Source organism: Helianthus annuus, chromosome 17, assembly GCF_002127325.2.
Source record: "Helianthus annuus cultivar XRQ/B chromosome 17, HanXRQr2.0-SUNRISE, whole genome shotgun sequence".
In the NCBI taxonomy this organism is placed as follows: Eukaryota; Viridiplantae; Streptophyta; class Magnoliopsida; order Asterales; family Asteraceae; genus Helianthus; species Helianthus annuus.
The window spans coordinates 166062889-166079574 of NC_035449.2; the positions used below are offsets into that span (position 1 = coordinate 166062889).

Below are 16686 nucleotides of genomic sequence, written 5' to 3' on the forward strand. Positions count from 1 at the left end.
TTTCACTTTTGCCCCCCGAGCGCCCACACATATACATTATATGTGCACACCGCAAGCGGGGCAATAAGTGTGACCTGCTTGAAACGTTTAATAAACGGATCGTGATTGTCTGATTGGGTTGTACTAAACCTAAACGGTCTGGCTTGTCGAACCGTGTAAATAAGGGGCTGTTTAGATTGGTGGGTTGAACTTTATTTATAATAAAATTCCAAACACCCTCATAACAAGAAACAGAAAGTATGATAAAACCATCAAATCACCAGTCTTAACTCAACATAGACAGTTTATAGTTCTAAAAGAGAAGACCAAGTCCAGGCACATTGCATAATAATACATATCAATATGTTCATTGTATAATTGTAGAACGAGATCAGTTTTCATGAAAATGGATCTCGCAATACCTGGAAGCTTTAGGAAGAAGCTTAACCATCTCTGCGCACACCAGCTTTTCTTTTTCGATGCTCATCTTTTTCCAAGTGATATCTATCGTCTTCAACGCCTTTGCATTCCCGATCATATATTTTAGGAACGGTATGTCACATTTCCACCACTTGCAAATTGAAATTTTGATGGTTGTAAGGTTTGTGGTCACGCAAGCCGGAACCAACTCCGGATCAACCCAAATATATTCTTCAGGCTTCTGTTTTCAACACAAACAAGATAGAAAAAGATTCTATATTATGTAAGGATAATTTTTTTTAAGAATAAGTTAAAACAAGTAAAGAAGAAATATCATCAAACCTGTTGCGACGGGTAAACTTTAATGCACAATTGTTCCAACTCAGGAGAACTTTCAAGATATTGAAGGACTTGTCCATAATGCCCTATGTCACCCAACACCAAATGTTTCATAATGGGAAAGATGGGCGGAGATGAAGTGAACGAGTTGAACTCAGTAAGACAACTTAGATTTTTAACCGAGAGTGATTTAACTCCAGTTAATCCCTTTAGAAGCTCATCCCATATATGATTATGATCATCTGGCATGCATCTTAATGAAACAGATGCCTCAACCAGAGACGACACGTCTTCCATTACAAAAAGCGAGCACAATTCTTCAACACATAGGTATTCAAGATTAGGGAGGTGTAAAACAACTTTGTGGGTCCATGATCCACATTTGAACGATGTAAATGTCAATCGTTTCAAAGTTGGAATATTGAATACGTAATCTTCTTCATCCTCTGCGCGCACTCTTACATCTAGAGATAAGCTTTCAAGCATTGGAGAACCACTGATGAGTTTAAATGCATTGAGAGACGGATAAGAAAAAACAAACATGTCAAGAGTTTTAAGACAAGGAAGATTGACCGGACACTTAAACTCCCAAACGTTCTGACCATCATAGCCACTAGGTTCTAATCTTAATTTTGTAAGAGTCTTGCAAGTGAACATGGTTGGAGGCAGCTGAAGCTGGTGAACCCGTAAGTCAAGCTCGCTAATCTTTAACCTGACTAACTCATCAATCCAATTTGAAACACTTGACACTCGAGCACATATTAAAGGAAAGTGTAATCGAAATAATTTAACTTGGGATGGTGTACAAAACCTCAGTGCCCGATCAACAATTATAGTCAAGCTATGTAGACTATCCATGCTCCGAATTTCTCCAAAGTCAAGATTCGTGACAAACATCCAAATGTACCTCCATCTTTTCGATAAAATGCTAGTTTGAACAGCAAATTTCATAGGCATTAGAGAGAGTATATGTGAAAGAATCTCTTCGGGCAACATGCTAAGCCTGTCGTCTACATTCTCACTTGTAGAACTCATTTTTAGACTTTTAACTTGCTTCCTAAAAATTCAAACCAAAATTATCTCAAAACCCATCTTCAGAAATTGTTGGGAAATTCAACAATTTTTTTTTTTCAAATATGCAATTCACAATTAGTTTCAAAGTAAAAAGTGTAAAAATGCAAATCTTTTGCTGTAAAAGATGCTGATAATCTTGAAATTAAATAAGGGTTCGATGAAAACGTACCTGATTAATGGAATTTTTACCTGCAAATTTAACAAGAAAAGCAATTAGGGTTTGGGATTTGAGGGTAAAATACATGAAAAACAGGAACCGGTTACAGTAATACGACTTACATTCGATCATAGGTAATACGGATCGGATGAATCCATCGTCGTGGTGAACCTTACCGAAGCTCAAAACCCAAATACATAAAGATTAGGTATCGTGCTCTGCGTCTTTATTTTCCTCTTTGGATGTAACTAGTAATAATGCGCACGCGCGTTGCGGCGTGGGTTCGTCGCAAACATTGAATGGATTAGTCCAAGCGTTATATGATGTGTTAACCGCATGAAAACGCGCATTGCGATTAAAGTAAACCGAATTTATGTCGTACTATTATAATGTATTATATGTGACCCGACACATACATAGAAAACATCACGGGTATAAAGGAAAAACAAACACGTGTAATCAATATGGATTAATTAGAGTGTTTTTAAAAATGAAGGAAAAAAAGAAATCACAATCTGACTTCACTCGTTTGAGAACAAAATTTACGAAACGTACATAAAATAAGCATAAAAACGTATTATATTTGACATGACACGTTTTACAAAAATATTTACGTTGAAATGTAGACCAATTCAAATTTATACCGTCACGTACATAATAATATGCACGTAAAATGTTTTATTTAACGAAAACGTATTATATTTGACCTGACTTGATTCCTGTTAAAATGTTTACATCGAAACGTAGACCAACTCGAATTTATACCGAAAGATATATAAAAATAGTTGTTTAAAGTAAAGGAACCAAAGAAACCAACCAATTGTTCTAGGAAATGCATTTGAGTTTGTGTCAGAATGTAAGATATATAACTCTAATGTTGATCGGTGGCTCCTTTGTATTTAAAATGTTATAGAACAAAAGAACAAAAACAAAAAGCTCGGTGGTAAATCTAAAAACTCACAAAAATTGACTGGAGCAAACATGCGTTATTGTTTGATATATATAATAATCAGTTTTTTTTTTTTTTTTTTTTTTTTTTAAATATGACTAGGTTATAACCACGTGTATTACACCGGTTAAATAAACAAATTTTATGTACCAAATAATAAAACATTATCTTTTTAAAAGCCTTCTTTATTGCACGGGTTAAAGAAATGTAATTTTATATATTAAATAATAAAATATATAAGAACCATATATATTGTACGGGTTGAATAAATGTAATATTATATATCAAATAGTAAAAAAATATTATATCTTTAAAACCACTGTATTACACGGGTTGAATAAATGTAACATTGTTTACCAAATAATAAAAAAGTTATATTTTTAAAAACTCTCGTGTATTATATGGGTTGAATAAATATGATTTTATATACCAAATAATAAAAAAAAATATATATTTTAAAAAACTAACAGATTTTTTTATATTTAAAGTAAGATAAGATTGAATGTTAATCTGAACTAACGGATTTTTTTTATTTAAAGTAGGATAAGATTGAAGATTAATCTTTATTTATTTAGTTAATATAAGATATGATTGAATAGGTGGTAGGTTGTATTATGATAATTAAATCGGTTAACCGTACTGAATGATAAAGATAATAGTGATTGTTGAACAAATTAATTAATCGAATTTAACAGAAACATTTGTGATGTTAGGCGGATTTTTTTTAATTATTTGAAAGTTAATATCAACTTTGGAATTCATATGAATTCTTATTAGATTTGATTAAATATTATTGATAATAAAAATTTGTATTAGATTAGATTTTAGATTTGATTAAATATTATTAATAATAAGAATTTGTATTAATTTAGATTAAATATTATTATTTTTAGTATTATTAATATTTCTAATCAATTAAATGAGAGAATGACAAGTGTCCCAAAACAGGTTTCTTTTATTATATAGTATAGATGTGGAGGAGCCGAGGTAGGGTAACTTGACTCGATTATAAACCGAGCTTGTTCGGTTTGGTTTGGATTTGAAACCAAGCTAAAAATCTAAGTTCGGGCTTGGCTTGATTTTAAACCGAGCTGGCTCGCCTCGGCTTGCTTTGGCTCAATTTTGAAAAAAGTAATAATAATACATGACTCTCAAAATTCATTAATCTAAAATATTATTCAATAATTCAAAAGAAAATATCCAAAATAGGCTCAACCTAATACATTACAAACCAAAATCAAGTTTAACCACACAAAATACGTTCTTAATTTCAACGAAATACAATATAAGTTCATTAGCATGGTAATCAACCTTTAAATCTATACTATATAATAAAAGAATCCATTAATGGGACACGTGTCATCATATTAGACTATGTCTTATAGATAATTATTATTATTTAGTTTAATCTCTTATAGATAATTATTATTTATTTAATGTCTTCTAATTAATTATAGATTTTTATTAACAATTGGTATTATATAAAATATCTTATCGGTTCATTTAAAGTACTTTATTTTTGTATTTGATTATTTAAAAAATATATTATTATTATTATTATAATTATTATTGTTTTGTAATATATCCCTATATATAATATTGATAGAAACGAACTAAAATGATGAATAAAACAAAAATGAAGATGGTAGACATCATTACATCAATTGACATACGAAGTGAATTCTTTTGAAGATTACAAAATAAGAACTTGTGAATAAGTTAAAGATTATTTAGAGTAAATTACTTTTTAAGTCCCTGCGTTTTAGTGATTTTAACCACTTGAGTCCAAAATCAAAACGTTTAACGCCTTGAGTCCCTAACCGTTCATTTTATTACGTTTTGAGTCCATTTTGTTCATTTTATAACGTTTTGAGTTCAATTTTGTTAAAAAAGTTGACTCAAAAGGTTAAAATTTGGAATCAAATAGTTATAAAAAAAACGTCTAGGGGCTTAGGGCGTTAAATATTTTAATTTTGGACTCAAATGGTTAAAACCACTAAAACACAAGGACTAAAAAAAATTACAAATATAAAATCATTGATTTTATTGACAATAACAAAGTCTTAATTTTTTCAAAAAATAATTCAAAAAATATATAACTAAAAACATATGACATTATAATAAAGTTAACTGATTTATCATCATACAAACTCTCAACTATTCAATCATATGTTTTTCTATCTTATATTAACTAAATAAACAAAAATAAATATTAAATCTTATGGTTATAAAAAAAACCGTCTAGGGACTTAGGGCGTTAAATATTTTGATTTTGAACTCAAATGGCTAAAACCATTAAAACACAAGGACTAAACAAAATTACAAATATAAAATCATTGATTTTATTGACAATAATAAAGTCTTAATTTTTTTTAAAAAATAATTCAAAAAATATATAACTAGAAACATATGACATTATAATAAAGTTAACCGATTTATTATCATACAAACTCCCAACTATTCAATCATATTTTTTTCTATCTTATATTAATTAAATAAACAAAAATAAATATTAAATCTTATCCTATTTAAATGTTGAATAGAATACTTCTATTTTTCTTATAAAATATTATCCACACAAGGACTAAACAAAATTACAAATATAAAATCATTGATTTTATTGACAATAACAAAGTCTTATTTTTTTTTAAATAATTCAAAAAATATATAACTAAAAACATATGACATTATAATAAAGTTAACCGATTTATTATTATACAAACTCCAACTATTCAATCATATTTTTTTCTATCTTATATTAACTAAATAAATAAAAATAAATATTAAATCTTATCCTACTTTAAATGTTGAATGGAATACTTCTATTTTCTAATAAAATATTATCCTTAATTTTAAATTTTTAATTTAAGATATTTTAAATAACCAAATTATTTATCACCAAAACCAAACTTTATATTAATATATCATTTATTTTTATTTTTATTATTAAAAAATATGATAACGATTTTATTACATAATTTTTAAACAAATTGTATATAACTTTCAGTATTACTTTATATATAAAATTAGATTTTTTACAGGTTTTTTAAATATAACTTATATTGTATCACTCAAATGGCTGCTTATTTGCTTCTTAAATAACATGTTTGACCACTAAATCTTCTTTTCAATACTCATTTCCGCAATCACCATATCTATCATGTACCGAGTATATCCATTAATTTTTTAATATATTTTTCTTATTATTTGGTATGTAAATCATAGATATAACTTTTTTATTAGTTGGTAAATAATTTATATTTATTCAACCCGGGTAATACACATGGTTTTAAAGATATAACTTTTTTATTATTTAGTACTAGTGGGGAACCCGCACGTTGCCGCGGTATTGACAATTTATAGTGACATTCTCGTTTTCCAACAGCGTGATATAACCGATAGAATGAGAGGCATTCTCATCGATTGGCTAATTGAGGTACATTATTAAAGTTTATAATAAATTATGATACCATACCAAATGCAGAATTAATGTTTATAACAACTTTTGATGAAAAAAAAATAGGTTCATTACAAGTTTGAACTTACGGAAGAGACTTTGTATCTAACTGTCAATCTTGTTGACCGGTTCCTGTCGCGCCGACCCGTTGTAAGGAAGAATATTCAACTCGTTGGAATAACCGCAATGCTTCTCGCTTGTAAATATGAAGAAGTCACAGTGCTGATTGTCGATGATTTTATCGTAATTTCTTTCTGATAAAGCTTACACAAGATCTGAAGTTCTTGATATGGTAACTAATGAACAAAATTTTATTTATCTACCTTATTATTGTTATTATTATATAATTATAACGTCATATTTGTTCTTGTTTTGATGTTTCCAGGAGAAAGAAATGATGAATACCCTTGAATTCAACCTCTCGGTTCCAATGCCATTCGTGTTTGTGAAGCAGTTTCTCAAAGCTGCAAGATCTTACAAAGAGGTCTGCAAGATTTTAAAGAATAATATATTCATTGCTAGAAACCAATTGATTTTTCTTTTTTTGATAATCTTTGTGTTTATTTGTATAGATGGAGCAACTGTGTTTCTACTTGATTGACCTGTGTTTGGTGGAATACGAAATGCTGAAGTTCCCACCGTCATTGCTAGCAGCAGCTGGGGTTTTCACTGCCGAATCTACTCTCAAGGGTTCGAAACAATGGACCAAAACAAGTGAATTTCATTCACAATACTCATAGAATCACCTTTTGTAAGATCTTTTTGTATGTAAACGATTTAATAATTGCACCAAATTTTCACTTTTAAGTTATAATTATATGGAACCTGTCGTGACTCAACTCACTGAAACAACATGAGTGCTGAGGTTTTGGTCAACTTTGTGTAGTCTGTCAGTTGAGAACCAAATGTCGAGTATTTAGTTCCTCACCTTGGTGCACATCATCATTTTCATTCAGAGGCTCATCTTTATCATCATCTAAGGCGTCATTTTGATTAATCAAAGCAAGAGTCGGTGCTTGTAGCTCTAAATGAATTCAAACAACACAAAATCCCAAATTTAGTCCCAATGAAAACAAAGGTATAAATATATATTCTAAAGAAAAAAATTAACATATTTACCTCAGTGAGTGTACGGAACCCGGTTGACCAGATTTGACTTGGTTTTCTCAATTGTTCAGTTTGACACTTCCACGGAACCAGATAGTCCGAGCTGAGCCACTGGCTCACTGCGACCTTGCTGGTGGTCTCCATTTCTGCACCAGATATAAATTTGAAAGCTCCGATATTTATAACACATGTTGTTCAGCATCCAACCTGTAACCCATGTTGTTCAGCATGATATTTGTTGTCACCTTCAAGCCTTTCTACTTCAACATACTTGTCAAATGAGGCATACACATCTCGGCAACCTTTGACATCAAGCTGAAGATCTGACACAATATATAGATTAGTAAGAAATCAGACGTCCATACAAAAATTGCCATTCTTAACATTTAAGTGAGATTTTTACCATAAAAAGACTCCTTTCTTGTTGATTTGTAGTCAGCATTTATACATTCAATATAAGTCATATGGTGTCCTTCAAATAACTGCCGAATCGTACCCTCCACAACTGTTCCCTGTCACAAGAAAAAAGTGTACAAAAGTATATATTCATTTATCAAGAATAAACAATATTCAAGTTTGGTAACTAAAAAATAACTCCATACCGATATTAACTGAATAGCATTATACATATAAGTTGCTTATCAAGTAAACTAACCTGTTTCATCGTGAGCTCCGAATTTCGGATAGCGGGTATTGGGCACTGATTTTCACACTGTAATCTTGAAATCTCGCCTTCTAATTCCCGACATTTAACGCCCATCTTCTTCGATAACGCGCGCTCCTTCTCAACCTCCGTTTCTAGAGAATCAACTTTCAAAACCAAGGATTCCAATTAATGTTCTAATTCCCGACACCTGTTTCCCATCTTCCTGATACAGCGCACTCCTTTTTGTCTCGGTTTCTAAATAATCAACTTTCAGATTCAAGGATTCCAACTCACCTAATTCCCGACATTTGGCTCCCATCTTCTTCGATAAGGCATGTTCCTTTTCAACATCTGTTTCTAGCGAATCAACTTTCATATTTAATGATTCCAACTCGCCTTCTAGTACCCAACATCTGTCTCTCATCTTTCCCGATAAAGCACGCTCGTTTCCAACTTTTGTTTCTAATGAGTCAACTTTCGGAATCAATGATCCCAGTTCAAAATGAATAAAGCTGCTGTAGTTGATGTTCTGAATCCGAATCATGAACTTCAACACTGTTCTTGCATTGAAGATTTTAGTTGCTGGATGTTTTTGTTGTCTTTCAGGTATTAGTAATAAAACTCAACCAAATAAACCAACCAAACGAAACCAAAAAAACCGATTAGTAATAAAACTCAACCGAATAAACCAACCAAACAAAAACAAAAAACCGAAATGGACCAAAAAAAACTGAAAATATTGAAACCGATTCGAAACGAAACCAAAAAAACCGACCAAACTGAAAAAAACGAAACCAAACCGAAACCCGTCCCGACCCGAAACTCGTCCCGTGCGGAAGCTCGTGTCGGCCTAAAAACCTTTGCGATCCGAAATCCGTCCCGTGCGAAAACCCATGTCGGCCTAAAACCCGTTGCGATCCAAAAACCGTCCCGTGCGAAAACCCGTGTCGGCCGAAAACCCGTTGCGATCCGAAACCCGTCCCGTCCGAAAACCCGTGTTGGCCCGAATCCGATCCGAACCGACCCGTTACATCAAACAGTTCAATGTATATACTATCATCATATAATGGTGACTCGTAAAATAAAATTTGTAAAGTAAGAACTCAGTAGCAGTCACGAAGAAACACCAGGGACTTCTGTTGCAGGTAAAGATTGGCTGCCACCACAACCAATTCGAAATCGATCAAAGAGAGTACCTTTGTTGATCCGGCTTGCTATCAATGCCCACTATAAAAAAAGAAACAAAGCCGATAACTCGTTCTATCTTTAACACGGATCATTGTAACCTGCAAAAGAAAGAAAGATGTTACTGACGAGTTTGTCCGGAACTACAAAGCACTGATGGTGAATTGAGAGTAAGTAGGCCTCATGCACTTGAATCACTTCATCAAGAGATCCAGCTGTTGCCATACCTTCACATAACTCGTTCCATGAACTGTGGTACACCTACATATACAGTACACCAACCGTAAATGAACATCAGTAAGGAAAGATAATAACATTTTCATTTGCGAACGTGTAAGGCGGTTATTACTCTGTCCATAACGTATTGATGAAACGCGTCAACAAAATGAAGAAGTTTTTGCTCCACCAACCACCTATGCTTTTGGTTAACTGTCGTCGTGCCTCGTTCCTGGAACATAACCGTCTTTCAGTTACAAAAACAAATACAATAGAAAAACATAACATATTCCGTTACTACCCCACCTTCCACATCCATCTTCGAGCTTTATCAAGGACAAATTTGGCACACTTGACCCTTAATAAGAAATTCATCATCTACCAACCATGAAACGGACAGACATTAGTTCCAATACGCACCACACACGTAAAAAAGTAAAAATATATGAAATTTATAAATAATTTACCACTTCTTAGAATAAGCTTTGAATGATCACTGGAGATAAAGCTACAGAAATCCTAAATTTTGCAGGACACATTTGATGCAAGGTGTGTTTTATAAAGCACCACACGCTAATAGGGTCCACGAAGCCGAGGCAAGAGACATGTGAGGCGCATTTGGCATACACAAGTGGAAATACATATGTGAAAACACCGATTCTGCAATAATCAACAGATGCAAAACAACACACACACTCGTTGCACATACGAACATTACACAAAACCAGAAACCGAATATTCATATGCAAGTCAACAAACACGCAGATAAATCGATATAAAAATAGGCTGAAAAACTGATGAATTACCTCTGGTTTTCTTGTTGATATCAGGTTAGAGACCTGGATCTTTCACCATCTCTGTTCTTGTGAGAGAAATGTTAGAGGGAGAAAGTGCTGATCGTTTGCGCGAATTTCAAAGATGAACGCAACTGATTAAACTTATCAAGAGTTTTTTGGGTGTTTTTTTCTCCTCAATCGGAGTTTTTGAAGAGATGTTACAGTTGAATTCAATGTGAGACTGTGAGATGATGTTAGACATATCACATAAATCCATAGAACTTGAATCATCAGAATCCAAAAAATATACAGATTAAAAAATATAAACAAACAAAATATAACAAACACAAATCATCAGAAGGAACAAATTGTTGCTTGGAGCGAGAGTATGCATACAAACTAAATGATCGATTAGGTTTAGATTGTCTTACCAGGTTGTAAACCTCATCGATTTACTTAAGCTTCATGTCTTTGATTTCCATAAGAACATAAAGAGGTCAGAGGATGATGGCGCCATTCAAGAAAAGGAATCTGATGTGCCTTTTAATAGGGAGATTGAAGGAGAAACATTCAATTGCATAAATTGATGATGGTATTGAAGAACAATCGTCTACCACAAGAACCCCATGACTGACTTGCGACAGAGCCCTAAACAACCCACCCCGCCATCATCCGAACACCATCATCACTGACCCGGCGTCATCTCAGGAGGTTTTCTTAGTATGTGGGGTGGCTGGAAACGGACAGTGCTATTGAAGGGAACAATTGAATTAAAGAATGATTGCATTGAAAGAGGAACGGTTGAGTTGAAGAAACTGATAATAATGGCAAGGAGAAAGGAACAGGTGTAGAGAGATCGAGATTGAAGAATTGTTTATCTATTTTATGTGAGAAGGGCAGAAAGGGAAGAATACAGTAAAAAAATTGGCATCTTAAGTTAACCTTTCATATGCCATCTTAAAAAATTAGATGTAAATTACTATTTTGTACATAGGAGATGCTTATATAGTTATATAGATATATAATTACATTTATTCAACCTGTACAATACATATGGTTCTTATATATATATAACTTTTTATTATTTAATATATAAAATTACATTTATTCAACCCGTGAAATAAATGAGGTTTTTAAAGATATATTGATTTATTATTTAGTATATATAAAATTCATTTATTCAACCCGTGTAACACACGAGGTTATAACCTAGTGTAGTATATATATCAAATTACATTCCTAATCACATGTAAATAATAATCAATTTTTGTGATATATTATAATGTATATAAAAATAAAATATATTAAAAGTAAAATAATCTTGAGGGGTCAGTTTATTTTTTTAATATGATGATTTGAATGCTTTGAAAAAAAAAATCGATCGCTAATCGATTCAAATGTGGATGAACTGAAAACGTCCAACAAGAACAAATGTAAATAAGTCGAGTATAACTATTAACTTTCCCGTTCTTTATAATATACTACTTTTTAATAATTATATAAAACTAATAATGTAATCTTAAAAGGAGGGTAGGTAAAGCTAGGTATGTCTAATTGTCAAGCATTAAGTTTCATATGTTAAAAATTATTATATTAAATAAACCAAAATTAACAGCCCATGTCATTTGTAGTTATGAGACTGTCCGTATTGAAGTGGTGTCCGGTGTCCCAGTCAGTCAGTCACATCATCGTCAATCCACTATAGAGGAGCGCCAAGGGAGGCGTTAGTCCCTTCTTCCCAACTCTATTAGAACATAGGGTATGGTTTGGGTACTTTCTTTGGGTACTATCCGTCACGTAAGTGTCACGTCACATTCGATAAAGGACCATCCAAAAGAGACTACCCAAGGGTGTGGAAACTACCCAATAATAAAAAATTAATATATAAAATAAAGGAGAGAGAGAAGAAATGAGGGGGGCCTCACCATTTGGCTCGTCGTTGCCGTCTTGAGGGGAACGTGAGGGACGTCGACGGACGGCCAGGAGCGATGTGGGACGATCCGGAACGCCGGGACGGGGGGAGACGAGCCCCATACCCTTTGGTCTTAACAGACGTGAAGGAGAGGAGAGATGGAGTCTACAAGTTATCAACCAATAACTTGATTTTTATTTTATTTTATTTTATTTTATTTTATTTTTAGTTAAACACTAGTTAGTTGTATTTTTAAAACCAAGTTGGCCGAGTCAAAAGGTTTAGATGGTTAAACCAGGCCCGCATATTATATTTTTTTAAAGGAGTAAAATGCACGGATAGTCCCTGTGGTTTGTCAAAGTAACACCTATAGTTCCTAACTTTTCAAAATTACACCCGTGCTCCCTGTGGTTTAACAAGTTGTTACTCGAATAGTCCCTAGAGTGGATGACCGTTAGTTATTCCAATTAAGTGGGTTTAAAATGACATAATTACCCTTGCTAAAAGAAAAACAATTAAAAATATATTAATTAACTTATTACTATTATTATAGTGTAGGCCCCACCCCTGTTTACCTCACCCCCGGCCACCATTTGTCGACAACCATCACCGGACCATCACAATTAGGGGTGCAAACGAGCAGAGCCGAGCCCGAGCTCGGCCAAGCTCGAGCTCGATTAACTTATGTGAGCTCGGGCTCGAGCTCGGCTCGATTCGAGCTTTGTTTTCAAAGCTCAAGCTTGGCTCGTTTGTATTTAATCAAGCTCGAGCTCGGCTCGGGCTCGGCTCGTTTATTATCTATTAATTAGTATATTAAATAAAAATAATATAAATAATAGACTTTTTGAGCTTGCGAGCTCGATAAGTAAAGCTCGGGCTCGGGCTCGTTTACTAAATAAACTTATTTTTAGGTTCGAGGTCGACTTGTAAACAAGTTTAAATAAGTTCGGCTCGACTCGGCTCGTTTACACTAAGGCTCGATAAGGCTCGACGAGCCTAACGAGCTTCACATGTGAGGCTCGAGCTCGGGCTCGATAAACAAACGAGCTTTGTTTTGAGGCTCAAGCTCGGCTCGGGCTCGGGCTCGGGCTCGGACTCGGACTCGATAAGTCTCGGCTCGGCTCGTTTCGAGCTTTTTCTCGAGCCGATCTCGAGTAGCTCGCGAGCCGCTCGGCTCGTTTGCACCCCTAATCACAATCACAACATGAACCACCACCACATGGTCGACCAACATCACACCATGAACCAAAACAAAACCTGCAACAATCTCAAAGCAAATTGCAATCACCAATCATCTTCTTTCTAACTGAATCTTTTAATAAAAAATAATCAGATCCAAACCTAATTTTAAACAATCTTTGTCCAACTTTTTAGTTCTCTTCTCGGATGAAACCTGCAACTAACCCGTCGGCAGATAACTCATCGATCAGAACTCGTCTCTGGTGTGTAATTTTGCTTCCGGTAGTGAAGACGGTGATGCACGGTGGTGGTGGACGATAAAAATTAAATCGCGGCCGAGTCAATTTATTAAACATGAAGGAAGAACAAAGATATTCTTGTATAAAGCTTTCGTAAAAAGGTTTTGGAATTAAGCATTTCGCGCACACATACATAGCAGCAGCTCATCAGCCACCATTGATAAAAATATGCACCTTCTCTCTCTGTCTTGTAACACCCATATTTCTTAATCCGAAAAGTAATATTATCATACTATTGGTTAAGAAAAATTCGGGCATGACCCGTTCGTAATAAGAACAATTCCCTGTAAGATCATCGTATAAGAACTTAAAGATAACGCAGCGGAAAATAGCTTTAAAAATTTCTTTACGATCTTATAACATTAGACACATTCAAGAAGAAGCTTACAAAATTCACTTCCCTTTACAAATTAATGCGTTACAAAATTAAGACTACGTAACCGTTCTTTCCGTACAACCCTTGCCCTTGACTCGATCTACGTCCGCTCAGCTTTGTTAGTGGTAGAAGGAATCCGTGTGGTACCTGTGAACATCACATACAACTAAATCATTAGACATTGACAATCTCATACGACACTAGTCTCACACAATTAACTTCCGTATAGCATTCGACTATTCTCTTGAAGTCTCTCGTTCCGAGTTCAGCTTCAACTTCATAAGGATCCGTCATTCTTATTTCTGCATTATCTTCTAAACTCAAGTGTGTCGTTAGTAACGTTAATTCTCAATACATCTACATTATGCATTCGCACGTACATACACACGTACATACTTACAACCATTCACGTTTACATCCCTACATATATTCAAATATACTTACAATCATGTATTCATACCTATGTGTATCGTACATGTTCTTGTATGCCAAAAGACATATAACACGTGCATTTAAAGTCATAATCCCTTAACCACCTCCTACTATTGTACTATAACAAACGTAATAATTCACAAGTAAGCATTCTTATGAACAAGTTTTATCATTTTATCCGTAAATTGTTCTAACACATTTCCTCTCACCATTTAATTATTTAAAAAAAGATCCGCACTTTACATGAACTTGAGTGCATAGCTATCTATTTTAATAAGGTTAGTGCTTTCTAATGCCTAACAAGGCTTACGGAGCCTTTACGGAGCACCCGGACGGAAATGAGTTCAACCGAGAGCGCTACATGGCGAAAACAGAAAGCAGGAAACGGAGGCACCGTCGCCGACGCCTCACCAGGCCGTCGGCGACGCCCTCTAATTTTGTCCGTCGGGAAGGAAGTCCGTAGACAGGAAATTAGGACGTCGGAAGCACAGAACCACCCAAGCACCGTCACCGACGGTCCTTTGGGACGTCGGCGACGCCCCTTCTGCATCCCATACGCTAATTTCTACTTTTTGGCTATCGGGATCGATTATACTTGCACCACGAACGTTCCAAACGTGTGGTAACATCCTTACAAGGTCCCAAATCATGCCAATACTTTCCCCATGCCTTAAAGGCCGAAACCTCACCTTACCCCGCTTCCTAGTTTTGACCCGTTTGATCTTTATTACACACTTTCCAACTTAGTGAACATTTTTGACCCATCACCACAAAACTAAACTTAGAACTTCATTTGATCTTACATTCTTGCATATCTCACTATTCGCAACATATGACAAAATTAACAAATCTTTCTAAATACTGAAAAAGAGGTTTGGAACTTACTTATACTTCGTTATGTTATGGCAACACGACCTTATTTGACCCATTCGATTTACTTAGCGAGAACCATCGTTTTCATTCAACCAAATCCATATTTGACTTCGTAACATACTCAATTGTCTAGAACACTACCTTATTTAAACAAGCTAAGAAGTGAAATCGGAATCAGTTACCTTGAGCGACCAAGTTCAAGCATAGGTTCCATGTTTACTTTCGACCCGTTAGCCTCCGTGCTTGAGTCCGTAGATATGTTATTCATCCTTACATGTCAATACATTAATATCCTTGTTAGCATACAAGACCACACATAACATCAATCACATTAATCCTATGCTCAACCTTTGACCTTTATTAGTCAATTTCTAACAAGCATAAAGCATATACTCAAAGTCATATCTTTTCAAGCTTATATAATTTATCATGTCATTACACATTCATACATTGATCTAACTACGTTCCATATGACCTTTATAATCTTGTAATTGTCAACCATATTCAAGTTAACAATTTAACAAAACCTTAACATCCTTCTTTACTAATAAATCACTCCACCTTTAGTGCACATCCATATCAATTCACCATCAAACCTCTAGACCAACACATGACGTTTACCGCATCATTTAAGTACGAAGTTCAACTTCTAAGCATACCTTTTATCAAAGTTGTTTTATCAATTAAAAACACATATGTATTTCAATCAAAACGCATATTTCATGCTAACCTATCGTTTATCACTTCATTATTACATTCTATACTTTTTCCATCCATCATTATACATAATTCATATAAAATCGTCACTTAGGCATTTCATCATACACTTGGTGGGCGTACCGTTAATTAAGCATAGTGTACAAGTATCATTTGCATAACATGACCAATCCATATCAATATCATCAAGAACATCAATATTCAATAGAATTTCACATAACTTCTCTTCTCATTCAGCTCTAACTAACAATTTATCATTATAAACAATTATCATACATTCCCTCATCCAATTTAACACTTTACAACTCATATTCATTTTACTCTAAGTGGGTTTTCACTCCCAGCATTGATTTAATCGATTTCAAGCATTCATAATGTTCTAGATGGTGATCTTAGTTCAATATCATACTAATTTCATATAAACACATGGAATTTCTTGAAACCCTACATATTCAAGATCATCAAACTATCAAATTCTTCTTACCTTAAGCTTTAATAGGCCTAGATGATCAAGAAATCATTGACATGCATGAGATTTAGTCACGATTGGGGCTTCAATTGGCTGGACTTTTGTGGTTAGAAGGGTTTCCCCT

General features: G+C 34.0%; 1 protein-coding gene, 1 long non-coding RNA gene and 1 pseudogene across 2 annotated transcripts; 1 reads left to right on the plus strand and 2 right to left on the minus strand.

Annotated features, from left to right (window-relative positions):
- Positions 1-221: 221 nt before the first annotated feature.
- Positions 222-2217, minus strand: LOC110921151 (F-box/LRR-repeat protein At4g14103). The gene is made up of 4 exons (XM_022165428.1): positions 2092-2217; positions 1982-2001; positions 742-1795; positions 222-640 (listed from the first exon to the last, which is right to left on the minus strand). Exons 3-4 carry the CDS (start codon positions 1771-1773, stop codon positions 371-373), a joined length of 1302 nt encoding a protein of 433 aa, XP_022021120.1. The 5' UTR covers positions 1774-1795; positions 1982-2001; positions 2092-2217; the 3' UTR covers positions 222-370.
- Positions 2218-3889: 1672 nt separating this feature from the next.
- Positions 3890-7124, plus strand: LOC110925181 (annotated as a pseudogene).
- Positions 7125-7224: 100 nt separating this feature from the next.
- On the minus strand, positions 7225-7958 carry LOC110921917. The gene is made up of 3 exons (XR_002582719.2): positions 7886-7958; positions 7495-7805; positions 7225-7399 (listed from the first exon to the last, which is right to left on the minus strand). It is a non-coding gene; the product is annotated as an uncharacterized LOC110921917 (long non-coding RNA).
- Between the last annotated feature and the right edge of the window lie 8728 nt (positions 7959-16686).